Source organism: Delphinus delphis, chromosome 16 (genome assembly GCF_949987515.2).
Source record: "Delphinus delphis chromosome 16, mDelDel1.2, whole genome shotgun sequence".
In the NCBI taxonomy this organism is placed as follows: Eukaryota; Metazoa; Chordata; class Mammalia; order Artiodactyla; family Delphinidae; genus Delphinus; species Delphinus delphis.
Window position 1 is genome coordinate 83,245,634 of NC_082698.1, and position 27,328 is coordinate 83,272,961.

General features: G+C 50.7%; 1 protein-coding gene across 1 annotated transcript; it reads right to left on the reverse strand.

Moving 5' to 3' along the window:
• Nucleotides 1-339: 339 nt before the first annotated feature.
• Nucleotides 340-27,143, reverse strand: URB2 (URB2 ribosome biogenesis homolog). Its single transcript, XM_060035106.1, has 10 exons — nucleotides 26,988-27,143; nucleotides 24,962-25,100; nucleotides 23,437-23,613; nucleotides 18,411-21,717; nucleotides 14,256-14,416; nucleotides 12,555-12,665; nucleotides 10,515-10,757; nucleotides 7,836-7,923; nucleotides 5,983-6,122; nucleotides 340-1,964 (listed from the first exon to the last, which is right to left on the reverse strand). Exons 2-10 carry the CDS (start codon nucleotides 25,085-25,087, stop codon nucleotides 1,767-1,769), a joined length of 4,551 nt encoding a protein of 1,516 aa, XP_059891089.1. The 5' UTR covers nucleotides 25,088-25,100; nucleotides 26,988-27,143; the 3' UTR covers nucleotides 340-1,766.
• Between the last annotated feature and the right edge of the window lie 185 nt (nucleotides 27,144-27,328).

Genomic DNA, 27,328 nt, shown 5'->3' on the forward strand with positions numbered 1-27,328 from the left:
TGTCAGACCGCCGGATCCATTTCTGGTTACCAGAGTTCAGAAAGCTTCTACACACAAATGTCTAGACAGAGGGTAGGAAACGGATTAAAACATGTAGAATGCACAGCAGAACTATCTCCCAGGCTCTGTCAGCCAGTGCAAGAAATACAATCAAATCCTGAGGCGTGAAAAATGGGGTATTTCTCTTAGGTTGCCAAAAAATCCATTTTATATTGTCTGCTACAATAACACGTGCTTGAAAAGTTAGGATTAAAAAAAAAACAAACACCTTTTGCCTAGGGATGATCCTTCAAACAATTTGTCTATATTTTGACTGACTAAAAAAGGGGTATCAAGAAAATTCCAACATAAATTCCACAAAGATAATGAGTAAGGAAAAAAGCAAATATCCCAATTGAGAAACAGGCTAATATTACATAAGAAACATAACTGTATAAACATAATTTTTATAAGAAATAAAAATGGTAAGTATAAAAAATGAAAAATCTCAGTAATTAGAGAAATTCAAAACAAAATAACATTTCCCTATCAAGGAGGCATTAAAACAAAATCAATAACATTAAAGTTGATTCACTGGAAGGAAAATACATTTGTATACCTTCTGGAGGGCAATTGGCAATATTTACATAAATCCTTAAAAACCGACAGGATTTTTTGACAAATAATACAACTTATGGGAATTTATCTTATAGAAATAATTATAGCAGGAAAGAGCTGGCTGCAAGCATCATCTGTAAAAGGAAAGTTGTAAAGAATCTGATGTCTACCACGAGGATTTACTAAATAAAACAGCTGTGTCTACTCAGCAGACAACTATGCAGCCATTACAGTGTGTCTAGTATCTGTATGTCCCCAAGACGTTATTGAAATATTACACAGGAAGAAAAGCTGGGTAACTAAAACAAACAAAAAAATGCACTTATGATCCAATTTGGCAACTCTATATACATTTATTTAAATACTCAACTACATATATATATGCAAAGGGACAGAAACAAGGCCCTCCCAGATGACGGCGGCTGTCTGTGCAGCTGAGACTGGGGGTATTTTTAAATTTTTTCCCTTTTATTTTCTGAGGTTGCTATAATGAAACATATTGCTTAGGCAATACAAAAGAAACAAGAGTATTTCTTAATATTAAATTAAATTTAAAAAAAGAGGAAAATAAAATTCCAAAATAAACTGCCGAGAGTGGAAGCAGGAAGGAAGAGCCCCAGGCCCAGCACCTTCCCGCCGAGCGGCCACCCGCACAGCAGGGGCCGCCATCCCCAGCCGACACCAAGTCTCCACGTCCTGACTTGCCCAGCTCCATCGGAAGATGCGCTCCGAGGGCGGGCAGAAGAGAGGTGTTTCAGAAAACGTCCCATGTTTCTTGAAGAACGTAAAAGGCAAAGATATTTAAATTGGGCTTCATTACACACCCATGTACCTGAAGTGAAAAAAACAAGTTCTACGTAGTTCCTAGTGGGGAGATGGGACCCCAAACCACTGGACCAAGACAAGAACCACATTTGGAATGGCCACAAGGGAGATCTGGCAAATTTTATTGAATTCAGGATCTATTTTCAGGATTCTATTGCAATACTTACTACATAAAAAAGTGTTAAGAAATAGTGTGAAAAAATAACTGTAAAATGCAATACATATTATATAAACTCCGAAGGATTTTCCACGTGTTTCAATGCCACGAATTCAAGCATCTGAAGTCCTGCCTCCTCCAGCTCTCTTGGACCTGGGGCCATGGCATGTGCACGTCCGTGCACAGCTTAGACGGTGTATCTTCTCTCTCCCTCGTGCTTTGCCTTGTGGTACTTCATGTAATCACTGTGCAGCTCCTTAAAGACGTCTCGGACCCCCGGCTGCAGCGAGGCCCGCAGGAACTGGATGTCGGGCTCAATGCACAGGTCCAGGATGAGGTAGATGCCCTCCTGCAGGAGGCCTTTCACCGCCGGATACAAGGTGACCTGGGAGAGGGGGACACACTCACTTCTCTGTGAGCGCAAACAGGCAGGTGCCAGACCCTTGAGGCTCTGACAAGGGATTCCAGCTTCTGCCACCAACTTGAGAGAAGACATTCCTTTTAAAATGTCATTTTGCTTGTAAGTGAAACAACTGACTATTCATAAACTTTTAAGTTTATATTTGGGGGAAACAGAGGCCAACTCAAGCAAACAAAAACCTGAGATGGAGTAAAACGTCACGAAATCACAAGGGTAGCTTTGCTATTCAGTGAATGATGCCTCCGCACTTACCAGAGGCATTTAAAACTTGAATCTTTAGATTTAAAAAATCTTATGGTAGGACTTCCCCAGTAGCACAATGGTTTAGAACCCGCCTGCCAATGCAGGGGACACAAGTTCGAGCCCTGGTCCAGGAAGATTCCACATGCTGTGGAGCAACTAAGCCTATGTGCCACAACTACTGAGCCTGTACTCTAGAGCCCATGAGCCACAACTACTGAGCTCACGTGCCACAACTACTGAGCCCACATGCCACAACTACTGAAGCCCGCATGCCTAGAGCCTGTACTCCATAACAAGAGAAGCCACCACAATGAGAAGCCCGCACACCGCAACCAAGAGTAGCCCCCGCTCACCTCAACTAGAGAAAGCCCCTGTGCAGCAACAAAGATCCTACACAGCCTAAATAAATAAATAAATAAATAAATTTATGGGAAAAGAAAAAATCTTATGGTAAGAGCCACCTGAACACTGTGTCATATTCTTCCTCGTGGCCAATCACGTTGGAAGCTCTACTCACTATGGGATGAGGGCGGCAACGTTGCCACCTCCCCCCAGAGCAGGGCAGGTAGGCAGTGGCTCTGACGCTCTCCAACCGGATCCCTGATAGATCCCGTCATGTGGCTCAGTGTCAGACGTGACTTATAATTACCACTTCATAGGTATTTTTACTTCTTCCAACAATAACACAATGGGCCCTAAATCCCTAACTGCCCCAGAATGGTTTAATCGGTCCCTGTGTCCAAAGATGCAAGCCTTCCTAAAAATCTGGGTTAACCAACATCTGGGCCACAGCAGGAGGAGTGGCAGCCCAGCTCTGGCGTGGCTACATCGGCTACTGGCACAAACCTTGCAGGTCAGAGATTCAGGCTGGTATGTGGACACAGAGGCCAGGACAGCAGGCACTACTCACCCTGCCAGAGCCGCCCAGGCTGCAGCCGGACCTGGGCAGGGCAGAGTCTGCCCACTGCGGCAGCTGTAGCCAGAAAGCAGCAGCAGGGTTCCGGCTGACAGGCCTGGCGTGTGGCCAGTTCTTCCTTAGTGTCCTGATGACCTAGGAGTTCATCAGGTCATCAGGAGTCCTAAAGAGGAGATTTGTTTCTGCCCCTAAGACGATGCTGTTGTTCACAGATATGGTTATTTTCACACAGTAGCTCAAAAAACATCTGACAGATGATCATCTTAATTAAATTTTACTGTTTTATAGATGATAAGAACATTCAAGGGCCACAGGAGGAATGGCTTGTCTGTGATTCCATACTAAGGTATTAGGGAGGGAAAGAAAAAATAAAATGGACAAACTGAAACCAGAAGTCCTTAACCTCACTAGCTGGGTGAGGGCTTGCTCATTCATTCACTGAATCACCACTCACTAAACAAATAATTCCGTTTCCAAAGGCAAAAAGAGGCGCAGTAATTTCCCCAGTGGCAGCACTGAGGTCTGAACTGGGCCTCTGAGTCCAAATGTCACAGCCCTTTAGCTGGTGTGTCTCCTTATGAAGTACAGCCCGGAGCATGGGGAGGGGGGAATGGGACAGTAGTATCAGGACAACACAACCCCTTTGCATCTTTACGTTAGACAGCTTATTTGGAAAACAGGGGGAAAAAGTCAATTTCTACAACATTACGGTCACTGGCCAACGAATGGAAACATCTCTAAGTTAACCTAAAAGGACCTTAGGCCAGGGGAATAGTGCAAACTATTTACTCTAAGCTATCTGATACAGAGGGACAGTTGTAAATCTGATCTACAGGTAAAAGAGAAGATAAAAGTGACCATAACTTCCCCGACATGTCTCCAGGGTGACACATCTCTGCGTGGAAGGAACAAGGCCTGTAGGAGCAGCTGCCCCTCCTGCCCGAGGCCGTCTCACTGTCATCGGCCCAAACCACCGAAAGACCTTTACCTACGCTGCCTGCTGCTGAAAAACTTGCCATCTAGCCTGTATTTAAACTTCAACATGTCTTCCTGGTCTAGAAAGATTTATGGCTCTCTCAGTAGAAGCCTCTAGTACATATGGAATACTTCCTTCATTCCTGATTTTAAAAACAAATAAGAGTTAAAACGTAGACTGTCCTGCCAGTGGATTCTGGGACGCAACAGCCTCAGCTAATTCCCAATGCCTTTGGCCTTCAAGATTAAAATTAAAAAATAACAGATAAGCATAAATTAGACACGAATAACGAGGCTGGCAAACCAGAGACTTTTCATAAAGTAAATCTCAGAAGAATAATCAGTGACTTCAGGGTTCAAATCACAGCCTCCGCTCTTGGCCCTTGGGTAAGTGATATTGCCGTGTCTCATTCCGTTCTTCAGTGAAACAAAAAACCATGCCAGCTCCGACTTCCCTGGTGGCGCAGTGGTTAAGAATCTGCCTGCCAATGCAGGGGACATGGGTTCGAGCCCTGGTCTGGGACGATCCCACATGCCGCGGAGCAACTAAGCCCGTGCGCCACAACTACTGAGCCTGTGTGCCACAACTACTGAAGCCCGTGTACCTAGAGCCTGTGCTCCACAGCAAGAGAAGCCACCACAATGAGAAGCCCACTCACTGCAGCGAAGAGTAGCCCCCATTCACCACAACTCGAGAAAGCCTGTGCACAGCAACAAAGACCCAACCAGCCACAAATAAATAAAATAAATTTATTAAAAAAAGAAAATCATGCCAGCTCGTATTCCAGCAAAAGCTCACATATTAATGACTTGAGTGCTTGGGAAACAACAAGATTCTATAAAAATGTTAAATAATTGCAAGGAAACCAAACCCCAAGCCCATATCTCATTCAAACGACGACCTGCAGGGGCCCTTGTATGCGGCCCCAGTTCCTACACACCCCGCCCCCCGACCCGGCCAACCGTCCGCCCACGTGACGGCCATCTCCACTGGCTGAGGGATTGGGGCCGGGGCTGTGGAAACAACCTGAAGCGGGGTCAGGACGGAAGCTGAGGCCACACCAGGCCTTCTAAGGAAGCCCCTTCAGACGACCCTCCCTTGAGAAACGCCAACACCTCTAATGGAACACATTTAACCAGTGGCTCGCCACCATTCTTACGAGATTTACAAAGGCGGGTATTCTATTGAGAGCAAGATAAACGATGTAACTGTGTATCTATACCTGCACAAGGAGGCAGATAATACACCTGAACACACTACTTCAAGAGCGTGACGTTCCATTTAAACAAGTAAGACACGAAGTCTTGTAACGAACTTACTACACAGGTCACGCGGGGTCTTGTGGAACTGTGAAAATAGCACACTGACACTCCAGAGTGAGGTCACTGTTGAAGAATGAATGAATTATCCAGAACACTAAGGCCAAAAGTCAGATTAATTGGGACCAGAGTGTTTAATCCAGTTGAACAAGTCTACCGGGATCTCCCCCAGGCCATCTGCCTGAGCGTTGGAGAGCGGCCCCGTGAGCCCCTGCTGCTGAGGGACCCCAGGATCCCTCTTTCTGCCTCCTGCTCTTGGACCGGGGTAACATTTCACCTCCCTCATGACCCCAGAGACTGAGCAAAACAGGCCCAGGGTTTGTGCCAGAGCAAGGAGAGACCTACCGGTGGCTGAGAGCCCCCGCGACCCGGGCACCGCCAGCGCCCTGCGTCTTCGTGCAGCCCGCACGGGGACCCTGCAGGGGCTGCAGCACACGCGGGACAGCCGCCACTGCACAGGACCGCCAGGCCCCACGGGTCGCTGGCCGCACAGCTGGGGGACCCTGCAACCGAGGACTGTGGGCTTACCTTCTGCGCCTCCATCACATACTGGGCCACCATAAAGGGGGAAAACACCCTGAACTCCTCGGCCCGCAGTGCCATGTGGCTGTACATCCTTTCCACGAGGCGGGCGCACTCCAGCACCACTGGCAGGTCCTCTGCGCTTCCTACAGAAGTAAAGAGTTTCCAAACCGATTAGCTCAAAAGCCGTGCGTTTTAACTCTTCCAATTTTACTCTTTCAACATAGCCCCAATTATTCAAACCTTCCTTTTTTTTTTTTCCCCCAGACTCTTTTGTTGGCTCAATTTGAAGACAGAATTAGGGAGACAGGATGTGTCCAAATATTGATCTATATTACAAAAGGAAAGGCACTTACAATCCTCAACAGTCCATGGGTTTTTTAAGGATTGGACTAGAATAACCAAGATTTTAGGGTGAAATCTAGGATTGCTATTGTATTTAGAAAGGAAAATATGATTCTAAAGATAAGACGGCCTGATTATGTCTTTGCCTCGTTAAGTTTCAGAAATCATCTAGGATTTCCCCTTTATAGACAGGTATGAGACTCAACTACCATTACTAGACCTCTTGCTGGCTTCCCAGGTTTACTTCTGACTCCTAGTTCCTCCCACCCGAAAGTGCCAGGATCACCCAGGCCTTTACACACTCCTCTCCCAGGGATTCTAACAGCCTGAAGTGTCCCCGCGACCCAGGTTACATGCGCCCCGGCCCCCTCCAGCCAGGCTGTCACAGCAGTTGGGGAGGGACCCCAACTCAGCAGAGCAACCTCTCCGGTTTTCACTCAGCATAGTAATACATCGTTTTTATAAAATTCTAGAAAATGCAAACAAGCCTACGGCGACGAAAAACACATCAGTGGCTCCCTGGGGCTGGGGCTGGACCCCAAGAGGGCTCTTTCGGGGATGATGCAAATGCTCTGTGTTTTGACTGTTGGTGGTGCTTCCCCGCACGAATTTACCCATCAAAACTCATTAAAGGGGCTTCCCTGGTGGCGCAGTGGTTGAGAGTCTGCCTGCCGATGCAGGGGACACGGGTTCGTGCCCCGGTCCAGGAAGATCCCACGTGCCGTGGAGCGGCTGGGCCCGTGAGCCATGGCCGCTAAGCCTGCGCGTCCGGAGCCTGTGCTCCGCAACGGGAGAAGCCACAGCAGTGAGAAGCCCGTGTACCACACACACACACACAAAAACTCATTAAAGTATATACTGTAAACAGATGCAGTTTGTTACACGTAAGTTAGGCGTCAATGAACTTGACTTTTGGAATGCACAGTATAATATGCAAATTTCTAAATAATGAGACTCTCCCCCGAATTAGAAATTTAGCAAGAATCAACAAACCTCCAGGCTGGAAAACAAGCTGTACACATAATTTATGCAATTGTCATATGGCAGCTTGCTCCATTGGTAAACAAAACAACCTTGCTGAGATGCAGCAGGAACAGTGAGCTGCAGGAACTCTGCCCCCCTATAAGATGAGCAGTAAGCTGGCTCCACCACTGCCCGTTCCTCCTTCATCTCCCCGTTAAACTATGAGCTCTGTAAGGGCAAGGATGGAATTGTAGATGCTTTTATATCCCCAGTAAATAAGAGTAAATATTTCCTGAATCTAGATACTTTTTTTCTCCAGAAAAGAACTATTTCAATTAGGGGATGTTAAATGCATTCACTGCTGTGGATACAGTTAAAAAATGTCACAGTCTGAAATTTTTTAAATTGTTTACGTGTTCATTTGATGATCTGAATATTTCTCTTACGTAAACTCAACTGTGTGGTTTTATGTTCCGTAACATGTGTGGCCAGAGACACCTGTAAAATAAACACATTTGAAATCGGTATCTGATACTGTTACTCTGAATTACCTTTGTCTTTCTGCCGCCCTTCGCGTATAACTGAACACACCAGTCTATGAAAACAGTTCAAGAAAGAAGGGATGGCTTTCTGCATTACCTGCAACGATAGACAAAAGACTATGAAAATATGTAGGCAACAGTTTATTTCAAGATCTACTTTAAAGGAGTTCATATTTATTTCCTTCTTAACCTTACCTATCAGGACACTCAAAACAGTGTGGCAACTCCTTTTTGCCAGGATTTTCTAGGGAAATGCTCACCCTACTTACTTAACTCTTTTACATCCGTTTTCATGGTTCGGGGTGGGGCTTCCATGCTGCATAACTTTAGGAATCTAATGCAGCAATCCTAGTTTAGACTTTGCTGAATCTGTCTTTTACTCTGTTAGTGGTGCCTTCTGGAAATGGGTAGAAATAAATAACAAAACATACAGTAGCCAGTGTATTCAAGTATAATTGCCACTTGAGAAAAAGATTACATAAAGCAAATCCATTTAAAATGAGAAACAAAACTTCTCATTTTTTAGCAATGAAAAGGCCTGGCTGGGACTTTATCTTGAAAAATGATATGAAAGTTATAAAACAGGCTTCTTCTTTTTTTTTTTTTTTTTTGCGGTACGCGGGCCTCTCACTGTTGTGGCCTCTCCCGTTGCGGAGCACAGGCTCCGGATGCGCAGGCTCAGCAGCCATGGCTCACGGGCCCAGCTGCTCCGCGGCATGTGGGACCCTCCCGGACCAGGGCACGAACCCGCGTCCCCTGCATTGGCAGGCGGACTCTCAACCACTGCGCCAACAGGGAAGCCCAAAAGGCTTCTTTTACACTCAACCATCCTGCGATCATGATCAAAGCAATGCACTGTCCAATAAGGCAGCCATGAGCCACATGTGGCCACTGAAATGTTAATTAATTAATGTTAAAATTCAGTTCCTAGTCATACAATTCCACATTTTACGTAGTCAAGACACGTGTGGCCAACGGTTCCTGTGCTGGGTGGTGCAGATACGGAACACGCCCGCCCAGGAGAAGTTCTACTGGGCGGCACTGCTCTAAGGCTCAGGGTGAACGAGGAGTGAATCAAGTGTCGGGACTCTTTTCTTTGGTACAGTTTATCCAAGCAAAGTCTGGAGAGCATAACACCACATTCTTTATGTCAAGTTATCAGCTTCAGCAACATGTTCAGAAAGAGGTCATTTCTGCCAAAGAATTGCAGGGCGTCATCACATTTCCAGAGGCCCTGTCTTCCTCCTCTGCTATCACAGTGATTAAATGCACACAAATCCAGGGCCAGCCCATCTGAGTTCACACCCTGGCTTAATATGCAATCCCGGACAGAACACTGAACCTTTTCTGTGCCTGTTTCCTCATTTGCAAAGTGAGGATAATAACAGGCTGTCGTGAGGGTTAAATAAGTTAAAACACGTCAAGAGCTCAGCATGGCACCAGCTGCGGATCGCCCTGCCGGGGACCCTGGCTGGGCTCACTCTGTGCTGCTCCCTGCACATTTACCCAAGCCGATTCCAGCCGGGGGCCCGTATCAACCCCCATCCACCGCCCACACAGCCCAACGCGTGTGCCCCGCTCCCCTGAGTCTGCCCCGCGGCAGTGAGTGTGAGCTGCCGTAAGTCACATCCTTCTTTACTGCAATACCGTGTCATTATCCTTGTCAATTCTCTCCTTTCATTAAATGGTCTAATTCTGCTCAATGGTCATTCCTCACTGGTTTTGCAGGAGATGCACACAGTTTTCCAACGTCACTTTCCTCAACTGCATGAAATCCTGAATCTTTTGCAAGATCTGCGGTGTCACTTTGTAATTGATTGGGGTTGCATTTACATTCTACGGTCACACAAAAATCTAAGAATCAGCAGAGCTCTAACAAAGAGCCTCCCAAGATAGGCAGGGCCGAAGGCGATTCTTAAGTGGGGAGGACACTGGATGGAATGCTTAGTTTACCAGAGAATAAATTTTTTAAAAACTGCACTGCTGGCAGGTCTCCAACCGTAGAACATCAAAACACTTAAAAAATATTTGAACGTGCCTACGTATATGTGTATCTGTCCTATTTATAAGTTCCCACGCTTCCCACGTAGAGCAGAGGCACAAATGAACACCAGCCAAGGAAATCCAGTCTTGTAGCTAAAATTCAGACTCAGCTGGGTGACACTGGTCAAATCATTCAGCAGCTCTGAGCGTTGGTTTCTCTACCAATGAAATGGGATTGCCACCGACTACACAGACTTGCTGTAGGGGTGAAAGGAGGCACACAGCAAACGTTCAATAAATGGTGGCTAAACTGGAATCTCTTCTACGGGGCGTTTGCTCCTAGTCTCATTTTATTTAAAAAGCAGCACACTGTAAGACCGGAACTCAGGATGGCTCACTCCCTACATGCAACTGAATTATAAACCCGAGAGATCTACGCCAGTGAGTGACATTTAAATATATGATCTGCAAAAACAGAATAATTTCTAATGGGCTTCCAGAAACACCCAGGACACAGGCATGTTCCAAGTGTCAGGTCCAATACAGCCTGATGTGAAGGTCACATACTTCTGTGCTTGAGAAGCCGCCTGGGCCCTAGAAATTACTCGAAGCCGGAAGTTTGTTCGGCAAACCACTGTCCTTCCCACGCCGCCGCTCTTCTCGAGGATGCGTTTCCCTGCCCAGCGGGCGCCCTGTCCTCCTCACCTTCGGGTGACACTGCAGGATTGAGAAGAGCACGTTGTGGACCCGCGGGAAGATGTGCCCATACTCGGGGGGCCTCAGGGCGTCCAAGGGCACGGCCAGCAGGACGCCGAAGGCCAGGCCAACGTGGTGCGGGTTGCCGATGGCCCCCTCCCCCTGCCTCAGCAGCGCAGCCAGGACGTCCAAGATGGGCCCCACCAGTGCCGGCGCCACGGGCTGTTCCCGACAAGCCTCTCGGGTCTGCAGCTACAGGGCGAGGAACGAGGGACAGAAGATGAAGGCGATTCTCCGGAGAAACAGCCCCAAACCCAAAATGACCGAGGGAAGAACGTCCAGACCCCAAAGTAACCCGAGTGGTCACTGGGCAGTTCAGAGAGACAAGGAGACCAGCGTTCAACCCCCTGGGCGGCACCTACAAGGGACGTGGCCGTCTCGGTCCACACCCTCTGACGGATGCGCCTACCACGAAGAGAAGTAATTTCTCATAGAAGAGTTGATTCATCTACTTTCTCAGAATAAAAAAACTTCACATCACACACATAACAATATTCTCCCAAAAAGATCCTTGTTCTAAAATGTCTATAATTCAACTCCATCTGTTACATTTCATAAAGGACAGCTCTAGTTCAAGACAGTCAATTATTGTTCTAAAGAATACAGAGCAGAGACTGAAGTTGAGGGGTGGCCCGAAGTCTTACCTGGGTACCCTGCGCGAGCCCACCTGTGACAGCCCTCCTCACACGGCCAGCTGTAAACAGCACCCCAGCTGAGGCCGTCTGGGGCCTCTCACAGTGATCATCTTTCCTGGGTGCCCTGGCTGTGCTGACGCTGTGCTATCCCCTTTAGAGTGACCTAAACGCCTAGCCTGGTGTTTATATCCACGTGGCCCTACTATGCGCTCGGCCAACACTGACCAGGCACTGCCCTGGGCCCTGTTCCCCCCTCCCCGCCTTCTTCCTGATGTTCCCCCTACATACACCTAAGTACAAATGGGCTTCGTCCACTAATGCAGATTCCCAGGGAAACAACAAAGCAACAAAACAAAAGATCAGAGAAGAAAGCAATGTCTATTCTCTAGACCCTTTTGCCCTGAGAATATGCTAACCCAAGGCAATGCTCTCACGTAGCACAAGCTATAATCAGGGTTGATAATGATGGTCAAATAGGCACTGCTCTTCCGAACCCAAGTCTGGGAATACTGACACCAGACATTTTTTTTTTTTTTTTTCCTTTGCGGTACGTGGGCCTCTCACTGTTGTGGCCTCTCCCGTTGCGGAGCACAGGCTCCGGACGCGGAGGCTCAGTGGCCATGGCTCACGGGCCCAGCTGCTCCGCGGCACGTGGGATCTTCCCAGACCGGGGCACGAACCTGTGTCCCCTGCATTGGCAGGTGGACCCTCAACCACTGCGCCACCAGGGAAGCCCCCCCTCCACTTTCTTTTTTTTTTTTTGACACCAGACTCTTTTGAGAGCAGGAACACAGACAGCGCCCACCGGAACCAGGCTTTTGTTCTAATGAAACAAAAAGTCATGTGACTACTGTGTATGTTCACATGTACCAAAATTTAACGTCTGCATGGCATTAACAATCGTCTATCTGCAACATTACTATCCTAGTCTAGACCCATTTTTTCCCTCACTGAATCGTCACTTAAACACACATATTCCTACACGCGAATGAATGCACTAAACTGCCCACAGAATTTCGTGTGGACACAGAGAGGCCCGGGACTCCTTCTCCTGTCACCTAATTTAAATGGAAGCCTCCTGTGGGCACCATGTTCCTTCCATTACGGACCACGAATGCTTTCTGACGCCCAAGGGCCTTCACATCACATCTACTGATGACACTACGTGTGCAACCAGACAGAGGTGCTGCCTGGACACCCAGACAGAAAAGCAATGTGGTTACAGCCGTCTTCAGGACACGGCCCCGGAAACACACTCTGCATAATAAAACCAGAGCGTGACAGAAGCAGAAGCACCGCCCCGTCTGCACGTGAAAGGCAGGGGCAGGGGGACGCACGACCCAGAGGTACTCACCATTAGAGCCATGACCATCTGTGGGCACGCACGCCAGAACAAACTGGCCTTCTCGCCACCAAACGGGCAGTTCAAGAGCAACTTGACCAACGTCACAGCCGACAAAACAGCCTAGGGGACAAGGGAAAACACTCAGCAGTAGGAGGAACCAGCTCTCTCGGGAAGCCCAGCTCGGGAAGCAGGCTGGTCAATGGTGCTGTGACAAAGCAGAGCCCATTAGAGCCCTGTGCTGGGGCAGGGACGAGACCCAGCTTGAGTCAAGTGCTGAGCGTGGTGCCCTTCCCGTCACCTGCGGGAAGAAATGAACAAGGTGAGCAGACTGCGGCAAAGGAAGGGCCTTCTCTGTAGCGTCTCACTAAACCGAACACGTAAACGTGCCAGGACAGTGAAACACAGGAGGCCACGGCGATCTTATCAGAGGCCCGTCTCGTCAAGGTGGCGTCGGAAGAGGAGGCCGCTGTAACTCACCCGCGAGAACGGCACGTGCCTAGGGGTGAAAGGAAACACGGACAACGTGCGACAAGTAGACCAGGTGCCGGGATGACAGGTGACGGTTTCCGACCATGGGAAGGGAGGGGAAGGGACTCAGTGACCCGTGCTGGGCATCTCTCAGCATCCGCTTCAACCATCGGCCCCTTCCTCCTGCCCCTAACGCTGCAGAGCCCACACCACGAAATCCTGGCTTCTGCCCTTTGCTCCCTCTGACCACAACCCACCCCCACCTGGCCCGAGCTCCGTGTGTCTCCCCACTGAGGGTCTGCTGGCTGGCGCCCCCATCCCCCATCTCCTGGCACTCACCTGTGCTCACTGCGCTGTGCACGTACTATCCCCTCCCTGTCTCCATAGCAACGCCCCCCAGCCCCACCCAAAGCCTCTCCACCTCTGACCTCAGCTCAGCCTCACCTCCTCCACGACTCTCCTCTGACCATCTGACGGGCTTACGTAGAAGTTTATGGTTTGTCTCCCCTGGCTTGCTGAAGGGAAGCCCAGAGGCCTTCTCAAAGCTGAGCCCATCGTGCTGCACACGCACGGTGAAAACTTCCAGAGGGAGGAGGGTGGCAGCAGAGATGGGCCTCGTGTTCACACAGAGGAGATGTAAGTCCTCCCTGCTGCCCCCAATCTGCTCTCTCCAGCTCTCCTCCCACCCAAAGCAAAACCCAGCTCCTGGGTGCCAATTATTACCAGCAGTCAAGAAGCCACTCATACGGCAGAGAAAGCTCAGAACCAAAAGGCCTGGGCCGCCACCCTGGGCCCAGACAGTGAGCTCCCAGCCTTCCTCTGCCTGTGCGAGCAGGGACAGCCTCTGGCCGGTCCGGCACTCAGGGTCGTTCAGGGGACCAAACTCGAGCATATCAGCTCCGCGCAGAGCCTCCCAGACACACAGGCCTAGTGGGAGTGAGGGGCTTCGTTAGCAACTACCAGACAGACTAGGGGGCTAAGGACCAAAGGGCAGCTCGTCACCCTGAAAGAGCCTCAAATGGGACCCAGGCTATGTGACCAAACCAAGTAAAAGCAGAAGTACGATGTGAGAGGTCTCACACAATGGATGTGAATGGAACTTTTTACGGGTCAGTATACAAGTACGGATTGACTTTGCACATTTGTTTAGTTTCAGCGCTGACACCGCATTGCAAGTAACTTTTCCCGTTGAAGCCCATATCACTTACGTGCTGCCGCGCAAGAGAGAAAGGAGCAACCCACCTGCAGATCTGCTCTCCACGTGTTACTGACGTCCAGTCCCTGGAGGATACTCTGCAGGGCCATCCGGAAGTCCTCTGTCGTCCCAACCTCTAACATTTGGGTGAACAAGGCTCCCAAATGAGGCTCTATCTCCTCAACTACCTGAACCGGAATCGCAGGATCTGCGAGGAAAACAAAACTGCTGTGATAGACAAGGGGCAGGTGAAATGGTGCACAGCTGCTAAAGGTCAGCATCTCAGGGACGCAGGAACGGTCACGGTGCAGGTCAAAACTGCAGGGCACATGCACAGCATGACACCACCCCCTCACACCCAGCACCTGTGCCCTGCCCATGGCATCTGTGCCCTGCCTGCAGTACCTGTACCCTGCCTGCAGTACCTGTGCCCTGCCCGCAGTACCTGTACCCTGCCTGCAGCACCTGTGCCCTGCCCGCAGCACCTGTACCCTGCCCGCAGCACCTGTACCCTGCCTGCAGCACCTGTGCCCTGCACCCGTCACCTGTGCCCTGCACCCGTCACCTGTGCCCTGCCCACGGCACCTGTGCATTGCACCCGGCACCTGTGCCCTGCACCCGGCACCTGTGCCCTGCCCACGGCACCTGTGCCCTGCACTCGGCACCTGTGCCCTGCCCATGGCACCTGTGCCCTGCCTGCAGTACCTGTACCCTGCCTGCAGCACCTGTGCCCTGCCCGCAGCACCTGTACCCTGCCCGCAGCACCTGTACCCTGCCTGCAGCACCTCTACCCTGCCCATGGCACCTGTGCACTGCATCCGGCACCTGTGCCCTGCACCCGTCACCTGTGCCCTGCTCACGGCACCTGTGCCCTGCACCCGGCACCTGTGCCCTGCACCCGGCACCTGTGCCTTGCCCACGGCACCTGTGCCCTGCACCCGGCACCTGTGCCTTGCCCACGGCACCTGTGCCCTGCACCCGGCACCTGTGCCCTGCCCATGGCACCTGTGCCCTGCCACGGTACCTGTGCCCTGCACCCGGCACCTGTGCCCTGCCCGCGGTACTTGTGCCCTGCCCGCGGCACGTGTGCCCTGCCCGCGGCACCGGTGCCCTGCCCGCGGCACATGTGCCCTGCACCCAGCACCTGTGCCCTGCCTGCGGTACCTGTGCCCTGCCTGCGGCACGTGTGCCCTGCCCGCGGCACCGGTGCCCTGCCCGCGGCACATGTGCCCTGCACCCAGCACCTGTGCCCTGCCTGCGGTACCTGTGCCCTGCCTGCGGCACGTGTGCCCTGCCCACGGCACCGGTGCCCTGCCCGCGGCACATGTGCCCTGCCCACAGTACCTGTGCCCTGCCCGCGGTACCTGTGCCACCTGTGCCCTGCCCACGGTACCTGTGCCCTGCCCGTGGCACCTGTGCCCTGCACCCGGCACCTGTGCCCTGCCCATGCACCTGTGCCCTGCCCGCGGCACCTGTGCCCTGCCCACGCACCTGTGCCCTGCCCATGGCACCTGTGCCCTGCACCCGGCACCTGTGCCCTGCCCACAGTACCTGTGCCCTGCCCGCGGTACCTGTGCCACCTGTGCCCTGCCCACGGTACCTGTGCCCTGCCCACGGCACCTGTGCCCTGCACCCGGCACCTGTGCCCTGCCCACGGCACCTGTGCCCTGCACCCGGCACCTGTGCCCTGCCCACGGCACCTGTGCCCTGCACCCAGCCCGGAGAAAAGCCCGAGAGAATGAGGAGGAAGATGATGTTCAGCTGGGCTTGTCTCTGGACCATGAGAGACAGGTGACCGGCACTTTCTTTATACTCTTTTTCTACTTTGCTTATATTCTTTTATAAAATCAATAGGGGCACAGGGGTGGGGTGGTGCTTTAACACAGACGGGGATGTTGAAGAGATGGAAAGAACCCCAAGCTTGTGGGGACTGCCCGCTGCAGTCACCCAGTTGTTCCCACTTAATGCAGGACAGCCTTCTGAAGTAAACCCAGTGTCCCCAGGTTTCATCAGAGAGCCCACGGTTAGGGAGTTCAAGGCCCTTTACAATCTGACTCCAGAGTAACTTTCCAGCCCCGTTCCAGCCAGCAGACTATCCCACACTGCAGAAGACACTCCTACGCCCCAGTCTTTGCTTACAGGGGGTGGGCGGGACCAAGGCTTCAAGAGAGAACATCTAGGTCCAAGTGTTCCACAAACTTAAGATCCTGGATGCAGGACCTCTCTGGGCCTCAATTTGCTCATCTGTGAAATGGGTAGAACAGCACCAACTCTTGCGGTTGGCAAATCAAAGAAAGGGCACCGCAGACTCCCATCCCTGGGAGGCTGAGTGTCGGCACTGCCACCTTCCCCGCCCTCCCTTCACCCACCTCCCATGGCGGAGGCCTCGCCTGCCTGCACAATCCACCGCTCTGGTCATTTCAGAGCCTTTCCTCACCCTGTGACTCAGGTAACTTGTGTGAACGTCTGTTTACTGAATTAGACAAGGCAAAATCAACAGCTCAGTCATCGCCAGAGGAGGACACAGTTCCACATGTATATGAAGCATTTTTAAAACGGGTGGGTTCTTATAACTGAACTGAGGCAGCTGATTCTCCTGTCAGAGAGCATTTCTTAAAAATGCTCATTTTTCTGAGCTGAAACCTACCTGAATCACCCCCGAGGACCCAGGTGGTCACCTTAACCCTCCCTCTCCCAGCCCAAAGCCTTGGGCCACTCCCCCCTTGGCCTTTGCTCCAGACCTCCCACCACCCTGGTCCCTTCTCTAGGCCCAGTCTAGCAGCTCAGGTGCCTGAGGCCTGGGCCCTGGGGCAGTGCTCAGGCCTGTGATCTGGGGAAGCAGTGGGGTGGCTGGCCTCACTCCCGACCGCGGCTCTGCCCCCAAAGTCAAAGGTACCAGCAGTCCAAGGACACACAGTTAGGACTTAGGGGCCACCTCCATTTCAGGGATAAAGGCGGACACTGCGTTCTGCAGGGGGTTGCAGGGATAAAGGGGAACACTGCATTCTGTCTAACGAAGGGGCAGGAGAGTCAGAGCTTCGGACCACCGGGGGCCATATCTTAGGACGTTCGTTTAGAATGCTCTAACCAGTGTTAACAGAGGACTGAATTTCAGCCCCCGTTACTAAGGTGACACCGTTCCCTAAGACAGCAGCTGACAGGGTGAGACAGAACACGTGAGACCGAAGCCTTTCAGTCAATCCACAACCAGGGCAGATCAGAAAGGGGGGCAGCAGAGTGTCCTTCAGGTTACAGCACCCCAGCCCTGGCCTTGGCCCAGGCGGCCTTGCTTCCTACAGAGCCCAGAGAACACCTGTGTGTGCTGTGATGGCTGGGCTAGGCTGGCAGACTCCCCAGCCCCACCTCAGAGGCCTACCCTAGCTAGCCTCCACCTCAGTACCAGCCAAACAAGAAGAAAATGGACCCACGCCAACTGGGAACAGTGCCACCCTGATGAGCTCAAGTTAGGGACGGACCCTAGCCTGCCAACCTCTGACCTCGGGGACAGCAGGTAGTGACTGTCCTGCTGGAGAGAATGAAGACACCGGCTGGGTTTTCAGTCCTGATTAGCTGGCCTGCAAGGGTGACATCCGACTACAACACTGCGATGACATCACAGGCTGAGCCTCTGTCCAATCAGCACCCACAGCCCCACGACGCCCGGTACCACTCTGAGACCTGCGGGACGATGTCCTACCCTCAAGGAATTTTATGAGGTTCCCTATAAATTAAGTCACTTGGAGTTTTGAAAAGTTGGCAGATTTTATCTTTCTGAAGTCCACTGACGGCGCTGAAGATCTGATACTGAAGGGCCTACGAATAAAGATGAAACTGTCTATGTTGACCTCTGGGGCCAGGACAGAAAAAGGCTAAAACAGAGAAGAGTGGTTCAAAACTATAAACTAGAACAATCTCCAAAATAAGTGAAAAACTGAAGTGCAAAACAATATACCTAGAAGGCTGCTGTCTGTCTAAAAAGCAGGTAAAACAACTGTGAAGGTAACTGCTTACAGGTGCAGAGAAGGCAGACACCAGAAACGAACTCCGGGGAGGGAGAGTTTCTCCCAGGTCGTCGTGTGGTACCTTCGGAAATGCAGACCTGCTTCAAAAAGGAGAGGGGGAGCAACTCACCTGGCTGCCGCTTAGCGACCTCTCACCAAAAGCTCTACGGTACAGAACTAGCTCAAGAGAAAACGTCTCACCTGCAAGGACTTTTCTCACAGATTGAAACACAGAGGTAAACACAGACTCCTTCTGGGGGTGCAGTTCTGGGGCTAAAAAGAACAGAGTCAAAAACTGCACAGCTGCCTGGAGAGATGGGGTGTCTCCTGCTAGATCCGGCAACTCCGACAGGATCTGAGAGTAGACAGCCTGGTAGAGGGCGGCATGGGGCAGCAGCACGTGGTCCGTCCCGCCGTGCCCAGAGCACAGGGCCACATCGGCCTCCAAGAGCGAGGCGACCGACGAGAGGACGGGCGGCGGGAGGCGGCAGCCCCGGGCCCCGCGGGCAGTGCAGAGCTGGAGCATGGCCCCCGCCTGTACCACAGCCGCCTGCAACAGCTCACGCGGTGCTTCCAGAGCCTCGTGCTGCTCCTGCTCCTTGACCAAAGGCCCCAGCGCCTGGCACAGCTTGGTTAAGGACACCAGAAGGAGCTGCTGGCCCAGAGGTGTCTGATCTTCCGACCGTGTGCCTGGAGCTGCTTCAGGGCGCAGCTGGGAACTCGAGAGGAACGCAAGGATTTTCCCAAAATTGAGCTCCGGGCTGAGCTTCCTCTGGAGGAGCACCTGCAGTGGCTGTTCTAAGAACGTCCCCACCACCTGGAGGAATTCCAGCCAAGAGGGGTCGTCCATGTCCACAAGAAACCTCCTACTGGCTTTGAACAAGGAGGTCAGCGTGATCTCAAAGATATCGCTAACGTACATGACCCTGAGCACCGACTGGGCGCTCTTCCCTCTCTGCAGGTAACCGAGAAGCCGGTAGCACGTCATCAAGAACCTGAGGGTCAGCGAGGGGGAGCAAGAACTGCCCAGCACGGTGCCGGCCAGGGACAGCAGCAGGAGAACACAATGCACGTGGCAGGGGGGCGGGAGGCTGTCCAGCTGCAGAGCAGAAAGAACCTCCAAAAGCCGAAGAATGCTCTCCAGCTGCTCTCCCTCCAGCTGGACGGGGGAGTCACCCCTGGCCAAGGAGAGTAAGTTTTGGGCGATTTCTCCCCTTGGCTCTACACCTTCCGACCCGACCTTTGGAAATCTGCTTTCCCCGTGAGCCACGACCGCATAATCCCCTTCAAAAAGCCAGGGCAGCTGCTGGCGGAGAAGAGCAGGGCCCCCCTGGGCGCCAGCACACAGGATGCCAGCGCAGCTCGCAGTCACGCGCAGTAAGAGCGCAGAGTGGAGGGACTGCATTTCGGGGAGGAGAGGGCTGTGAAGGACGGCCTTCGATATTTCTTCAAGTGTGATGTCTGGCTCCTCCTCCGCCGGGCCTTCCTGGGCTTTGCTCGTTGGCAAAGTTCTCAGCAGGATGTCGGCCAGGTACCGCAGGTCGTCTGGACAAAGATAGGATGCTAAGATCGTGAGATTGGACATGACCAAGTGCCAGTGGGCGACGGGGTAGGTGAGCGCACTCACTGTCCCCACCTGGCCGTCCCAGGAGGCCGTCGTCCCCCGGGTCAGGCTCGCTCTCCCGGAGCCCAGGATGTAGGCGGCATCGCGCCTCAGAGCAAGGAGGGCTTCTTCAGACTGGACGCTCGCTTGCAGCAAGGTGTTTTTCATCCTCTGCAGGTGGAGCTGCTCCAAGCAGTACCTGCCGAGGGAGTTGGACTGAGCCGCAAACTCCTCTATCGCCTTCCACTGCCTGGCCTCCACGCCCGGGAGCAGCGGGGGGAGGCTCGAGGGCTCCGGGGCGGTGCCCGCGAGGGCCCCGGGCTCAGAGCGATACGGGTCGCAGCTCAAGCCCAGCACAGTGTCCACCTGGGCCCAGGTGTGGGCGAGCAGGAGCGCAGAGTCACCGACTCTCTGTTGCCAGGGCTCGGGCACCGAGGGCTGGGGCTTGCAGAGGAGGTCCAGCAGGGGCTTCACGAGGCCCCGCAGCGTCTCGTCCATGGTGCGCCGCGTGCGCCTGACCACGGGCAGGGGCGAGTCGCCATCCAGGCTCCGCGCGTGGACCATGACGCAGTGCAGCAGCGAGCTCAGTGACAGCGACTTCAGGGCCATGTCCATGTCACCCTGCAAATCAGGCAGGACCAGAGACTGGAAGCTCTCCAGGATGAGGGCCCAGGCGTCCAGGACCTGGCTCGGGGGCAGATCCGGGAGGCACTCGCGGAGCACAGCAGCGGGGCCCGCAGACAGCACGGGCAGCCTGAGCGCCTCGGCCGCGGGGCGACAGATCACGCCCAGCACCTCCCCGAACAGCCGGGGCACCTGCCGGAGCTTGGCGAACGTCTGGAAGAGTGTACCGATCAGCGCCTCCTGGGCTTTCTGGGTCCGCGACTCTGCGACTTCTGCGTCGATCCAAGCTGAAGCCAACAGGTCGTCCAGGTCTGGCTCCAGAATCAAATGATTCAGAGACAGCAAAGCCTTGAGGCAGCGGAACCAGGCTGGCACGGGGGCCTGTGGGTGGTTTAGCAGCGTCTCGGCCAGACGGCGGTAGAAGCGGAACTGAGTCTCCCCGTGCCGAATCCGGTCAGTGGCAATGTTGTAGATAGTACTACTGGCCACTGAATTTAGCAGCTGTTCCAAGGCCAGGAGTTCCACGGTCCAGTCAGACGCAGACAGGGCTTGCAGCTGCTCCTCCCGCAGGTGGGAAATCCTTAAGCAACCGAACAGCGGAGGGAGCACCTTGAAGCAGAGCAGCTGGTTCCCCTCCTTGAGGTAAGAATCTACAAAGAGCTTGTACAGCAGGGCCACGGAGTTGGCCACCACAGCAGCCTGAAGGGACGGTTCACAGTAGCCGGCATCCACCAGCCTGGCCGTCACGGTGCCCAGGGGCGCTAGGAGATTCTTCATGGCCCCCATCTTTGTGTCACCTTGCTGCTGGTCCAAGAGCTCCTCTTTGTAGGAAGGGAGCAGCTCGGCCTGAAAAGCTCCACCTCGAAGCACGGCCTCGATCTGACTCCTAATGTCCCGGCCTAGTGCCGGCCGCAGCAGGTCCTGGCCAGCCTGGGTCCACGTGCCTGCCAAGAGTAAGTGTCTCAGGACCAGGCAGGGCTGGAGCAAGTGTGTGGTCACCTCCCCAAAGGTGCGTCTCGGGTTGACCTGCTGCCGCTGAATCGAGAGGTAAAGGCCGAGGGCCAGGTGAAGAACCTCGAACAACTGGGGCATCACGGCTCCCGGCTGCCTACAGGCCAACCAGCACAGCTGGCTCAGCAGGTCGACCGTCAGCTCCTGCCTGGCCGTGTAGATGACAGCAAGGGCGGGTGTCGAGAGGATACCCTGGCAGCAGCTCAGCACAACACAGATGCTCCTCTGAGATCCCAAGAGAGCAAACTCGGCCATTCTCTCATTGATGATCTGACCATTAAGAAAAAAAGAAAACTCATCACTGACCCTAAACCCACACGTACACACAAAAAATACAACACAATCAGTGAACTCACTCCTTGCCCTCATCTGAATGAGAGAAATGCCCAGATTCGCACATCTAAATGAACTTGGCATTTCCTTAGCGCACCAAAGGAAGGCAGAGGACCTGTCTTAACTCCTACACACATCCATCTGCTACCAGTATAAACTTGGGAAGGGGCTCAGTGCCTTTGTAAATCTGCTGTCCCTTTTTAAAGAGCAGAGTTTTATAAGGCTTAAACTCCTAAGATTTCACTTTTTCTTAGATCCTAAACCTATAATTCAACTTAGATGCTACAGGTAGATGGACAGTGGCCTTGGGTTATGATCCTGTGGTCCAAAACACATTTTTATAATCAGTCATACTGTTTGTATTTAAAAAGCCAAAGCAAAAGGCATTCTTAAAAGAGGAAAGTAAACGCTGCCAGCTACTACTTAACATACAGCAAACCCAGTCTATTGCTTCCAAAATTCTGAAATTCACAAGCACCAGAAATTATGAGGGCCAGACAGGTTCCAAAGTTCACTTATAGGCTAAGTGACTTGCTCCCAGCCTTACGGCATCTGAGAATCAAATTTATCCTAGGTGTTAAGTTAGCAGTAGCCCAAGGACACAGGTGTGTTTATCTCCATCCGAGTAACTGCTGGCTCTGGAAAAGCCGAAACAAAGATATCACATACTTAAATGCCAGCACACTTACTACAGTGATCTCCAAATTTTTCTGATTATACAACTTTTTCCACACTTATACCCGATAAGGTTATAAATTATATGTATGCACTATAGCACTAGTATCTTATATAATTATAAAGCATACATAGAAATTAAAGTGACTTTTTAAAAAACATATAGAGATGTAAGATTTTCTTCCCACACTCCCAAAGAACCATTCAGAATAACCCACTTTGGTGACCACTGGTCTATCATTTTAAAAAGTGACACAATTTAGAGCATAATTTCAAGAACCACTAAAGCCTATGAACCATCAGGCATCAACCATTTAATTCTTCTGTTCCCAGCCTCTACTGCTTTTCTCCTGCGCACACGCTCGTGTGGGTGAGGCTGCAGCGTAGAGCGCGGGCTTTGCCATCAGACAGATGGAGGTTCAAATCCCAGCTCTGCCACTTACTTTCTGTGTGACTTTCGTCAGGTTACCTGGCCCACGCTCAGTACTCCTTATTTGTGCTTTTTATTGTCACCGGCTATTCTCACAGTATTTCAAAATACTCAATACTGACAGTGAAGTTTATAATCCCGACCTGAGACTTCAAAATCACGGAGCCAAAAACCTTTGAGGAAATTCTCATCCAGATTTTGGCCTTTGACCTCCCTCCAGTCCAGCAGAAAGGTGAAAAAAAAAAGTCATAAAGTAGCATCATTTGCTGGCTACCTTTTCCAACTAAAAAGGTAATTAACCACTTTACGAAAAAGTTCTTAGCTTTTCATAATATAAAGTGCTTAGCACGGTGTAGCGCATACAATATGCATTCAATAAATATCAGTCGTTATTATAACTCTAAAAATATTATTTCTTTCTCCTCCCCTACTTTGATATTGTCTGTATCTTCATATCATTAACCGTAAGACAAATAAGCCTCCAGCATTAACAGGAAATCAATAGAGATACCTGTAACACTTATAGGATAACACAGGAAACTGTTAATTACCTTGAGGAGGGAAATCTGAAGGTTAATTGTCTTTCCATTCTTGAGGAGATTCTGCAATTTTCTGCTATGTAGAATGTTATCCATATAGATCCAAAGCCTTTCGACAATGTCTTCCGTCAGTTCAAGTTTTTTCTTATAAAACGCAACCAACGACTGTCGTGCCCAATCAAGTAATACCTGAATTTGGAATATACTTTAAAAATAAACGAATAACCAAATACAATTGCCAGGGGGGAAAAACTCTCCTTTAAAACTTATCTTTGGTAACATTATATTACATTTTGGTGTCTTAAAATATTTATTATTAAAGAATCAATCAAAAAACTAAGTGTGTCTTCATCTGGGGCCAATAAAAAGTTTCAAGAGAAACCGGTTTCTTCTAACTAATTGCTTCCAAGTTTTACAAGTTAAAAGCACAACAACAATTGCTCAGAATGGCCACAAAAGGAATGACACACAAAAGCAAAAATGCAGAGTCAGAAGACCAGGGTTTGTGTCCTGGCTTCCCGAGTTAACTGCAGCTTCATCCCGAAACCTATTTACCCTGTTCAGAAGACAGAGAGTCTTCTATGAAATGATTCACAAGTGCTGTATTAAAAGGAGGGCTGGACATAAACAGTTTCCATTATTGTGACGTGTTTCCTTATTCATAAACACAAGGAAAAGTGGTGAGGCTTCAGCTCAGGACACCAGAACTGTCAATAACAACACGAATAGTGACAAACGCTAAAAGGAAAAAACTCTCTCTGGAGAAGGGTAGTGGAAACCTTGATGAAATTGCCTGCCACGGCTGCCAGGTCAAACAGACAAAATGATTCTCAGGTGCAGCCAGATTTAGAAACGACTAGCTCTGCTAGTGCTCTACATACTGGACCTCATCATTTCAATGGCTGTAATCCACCTGACACATTTTGTGCTGCTTAATACTAGCAAATGAGTATCTAACTGCATGAGCTCATCATCCCGGTGTCTCCATTGTATTAACTGCTTTTCTTAGTCAGATAAGCTTGAGAAATGTTAACAAAGAGCTATGTCTTTCTTGGTTCCTAATCTGTTTCTAATCTATCGGTTTCTAATCTATTTCCCCTCAGTTTACTACAAATGCTAAAGCTTCCCTACTTCCAGCCTTCGATTCATCAAGTTCCAAAGACGTTTAACAAAGCACCAACAAGAATTGCTTATGGAGCATCACTTAGGATTTACAAACAAATGAAGCTGCCAACAGACTCAGAACTTAACTTCTGTAACCTAAATCCTAATTTGCTCACTGATGCACATATTTAATTCAGAATATAAGAGATGTTTCCAAACATAAACGAAATGCTGAGGTTTTGTAACAGAAAAACTTTGTTAATGTAATACCTAACTACTTACTTGATCTCACTGATAGGACTTTTAACTTTCTAACCATGTTTCCCTTTCCCAACCTTTAATCTTTTTAAATTTTAACTAAATGTCAATATGCAATTTACATAAGTGATCATTAGTTTAGGTTGTAGAAATGTAACTTTCACATTAAACTTACTTGTTCTTTATTTGGAAGAACACACTGATGGGAAATCCAGGCAAAGTGCGCTAGTTTTAGTTTATCTTCCCAGGAAGTTGTCTTGCTTTTAAGTTTTAGAGAAATGCCAGAATAAACAGCGGCCATTGCTGTGCTTCACCTACAATTTAAAGCAATGGAAAAAATTTATATTTTTTAATATAAAGGACCAGAATATTAAGGTCAAACTTAATAGGCAGCAGAAAATGAACACTATGTACCTTATTGTCTACATAACTTATACTCCTTTAAAAATATTTTTCTAATGAATTAAACACTGTTGGGCAGAAGTTTATACATAAGATGCTTGAGTCCCTGAGTTTCTTGGAGGAAATTCAAACAGACGATGGATTACACACACACATACAAGTATTCCTGCTGTGATCAAACATCACATCCTCAGAGGTCAGTGCGCAGGAATTCAATGGAACAAAACCCAAAGTGTTCAAATTACTTGTGAAAAGATTCGTTCACACATGGTTTTAGACTGAAAGAGTTTTTTCTGCAAAAATATTCTAATACATACTATAGAGTATATACTAGGACCCACCCCACTGAACAGTTTAAAAAGATAAATAGGGCTTCCCTGGTGGCGCAGTCGTTGAGAGTCTGCCAGCTACTGCAGGGGACACGGGTTCGAGCCCTGGTCTGGGAGGATCCCACATGCCGCGGAGCAACTAGGCCCGTGAGCCACAACTACTGAGCCTGCGCATCTGGAGCCTGTGCTCCGCAACAAAAGAGGCCGCGATAGTGAGAGGCCCGCGCACCGCGATGAAGCGTGGCCCCCGCTTGCCACAACTAGAGAAAGCCCTTGCACAGAAACGAAGACCCAACACAGCAATAATTAATTAATTAATAAACTCCTACCCCCCAACATCATCTTTAAAAAAAAAAAGATAAATAAGCAGTATTTGGAAATAGTACAAGTACAAAAGAATATATAGTATATTCTTATACAAAAGAAATATATACAAAAGAAATATAGTATAAACCCAGTCCCAACAGATAGAATGTTTTTTCAGCTGCAACAGTAACTTCATAAACTTACCAACACACACTGCTTCTAAGACTCTACAGAATATAGTTACATGATTAACGCTGGAAGGATACAATTATGAATAAAGAAGGAACACAAACATACCAACCACCTATAATCCTATAAAACTGAGGTAAATGTAGCTTAGAGTTTCCTAAAAGCCAAAGTAAAAAGGGGAGAACATATCAGGTTAAGTCATTTTCATTACATAAAAGTAAACAAGTCAGTTCCTCAAGGGAGAAAGTTTTTCATGATACTTAATACTGAAATAAAATTATCGTAAATAACAAAATAGGGCCAATGAAATACCGAGAAAAGATCGCAGCCCCGTGATTCCAATTTAAATACTGTCAAACCAAAACAATTTGCTATCCTGAGAACTGGATCGCTGGATTTTTAAAATCTAAGGGGTCTGAAATCCTACAGACCTACCTTCAGAGCTAATTCTCAATAGGGATCTTTACAGGGAATGAGCGAACATCGGATGAAAGACAGGTTCAGCACGGTACCCTTCACTATTTCAGAGGCCAGAACAGTCAAATGCTGTCAGTCTTCCTCTTTGTCGAAACGTCCAATATCCATTCAACAGCTACTAATTTAACTTCTAAATTCAATGTTATACAGCCATGGCGACAGCTACAAAGTACTTTAAAAGTATCTGCAGAACTGGTTCCAAAGACGCCCCATACACCCTCCCGGATCTGTCAACCTTGGGCCCTCGGTGCCCGCAGCGATCCCTGCGAGCGGGCGTGGGAAGCCCGGTGCGGACCGCAAAGCCCCGTCCGTCCTCGCGCGGCCACGCTAAACCCTGCGGAACAGAAGGAAGCGAGCAGCCAGGAGCGAGGCGAGCGGCCGCCGGAGGAGCAAGCCAGCGTGGGAGGGCCATGCCCAGGTAGGGAGCTCACCTGGAGGGACCTGGTCACCTGGGAAGGACCGCGGGCGGGGCGAAGGGTCGGCTGGGAGGGGGCTCACCTGCAGGCCGCCCCCAGGTGAGGAACTCACGCAGACCCCGCCGTGAGGGGCGGCGGGCGGGGCGGAGGGCAGTCACCGGGTGGGGAGCTCTCCCGGCGGCCAGCCGCGGATGGGGACCGCGCAGGGACGAACGGCCGCAGCACCGGCGGGACCGACTCCGGGGCCACCACGTGGGGGATCGCGCTCCTTCCTCCGGACTCCGGCTGCGCTGGGAGCTGCGGGGCGGTGCTGGACCGGGCGGCAGGAACGTGGGGCGGGACGGCTCGCACGCCAGGCATCGCCAGCCGAGCGCCGAGGCGCCGCGCCCATTGGCGGAGACGGTCGCGCGTCGAGGCCCGAGC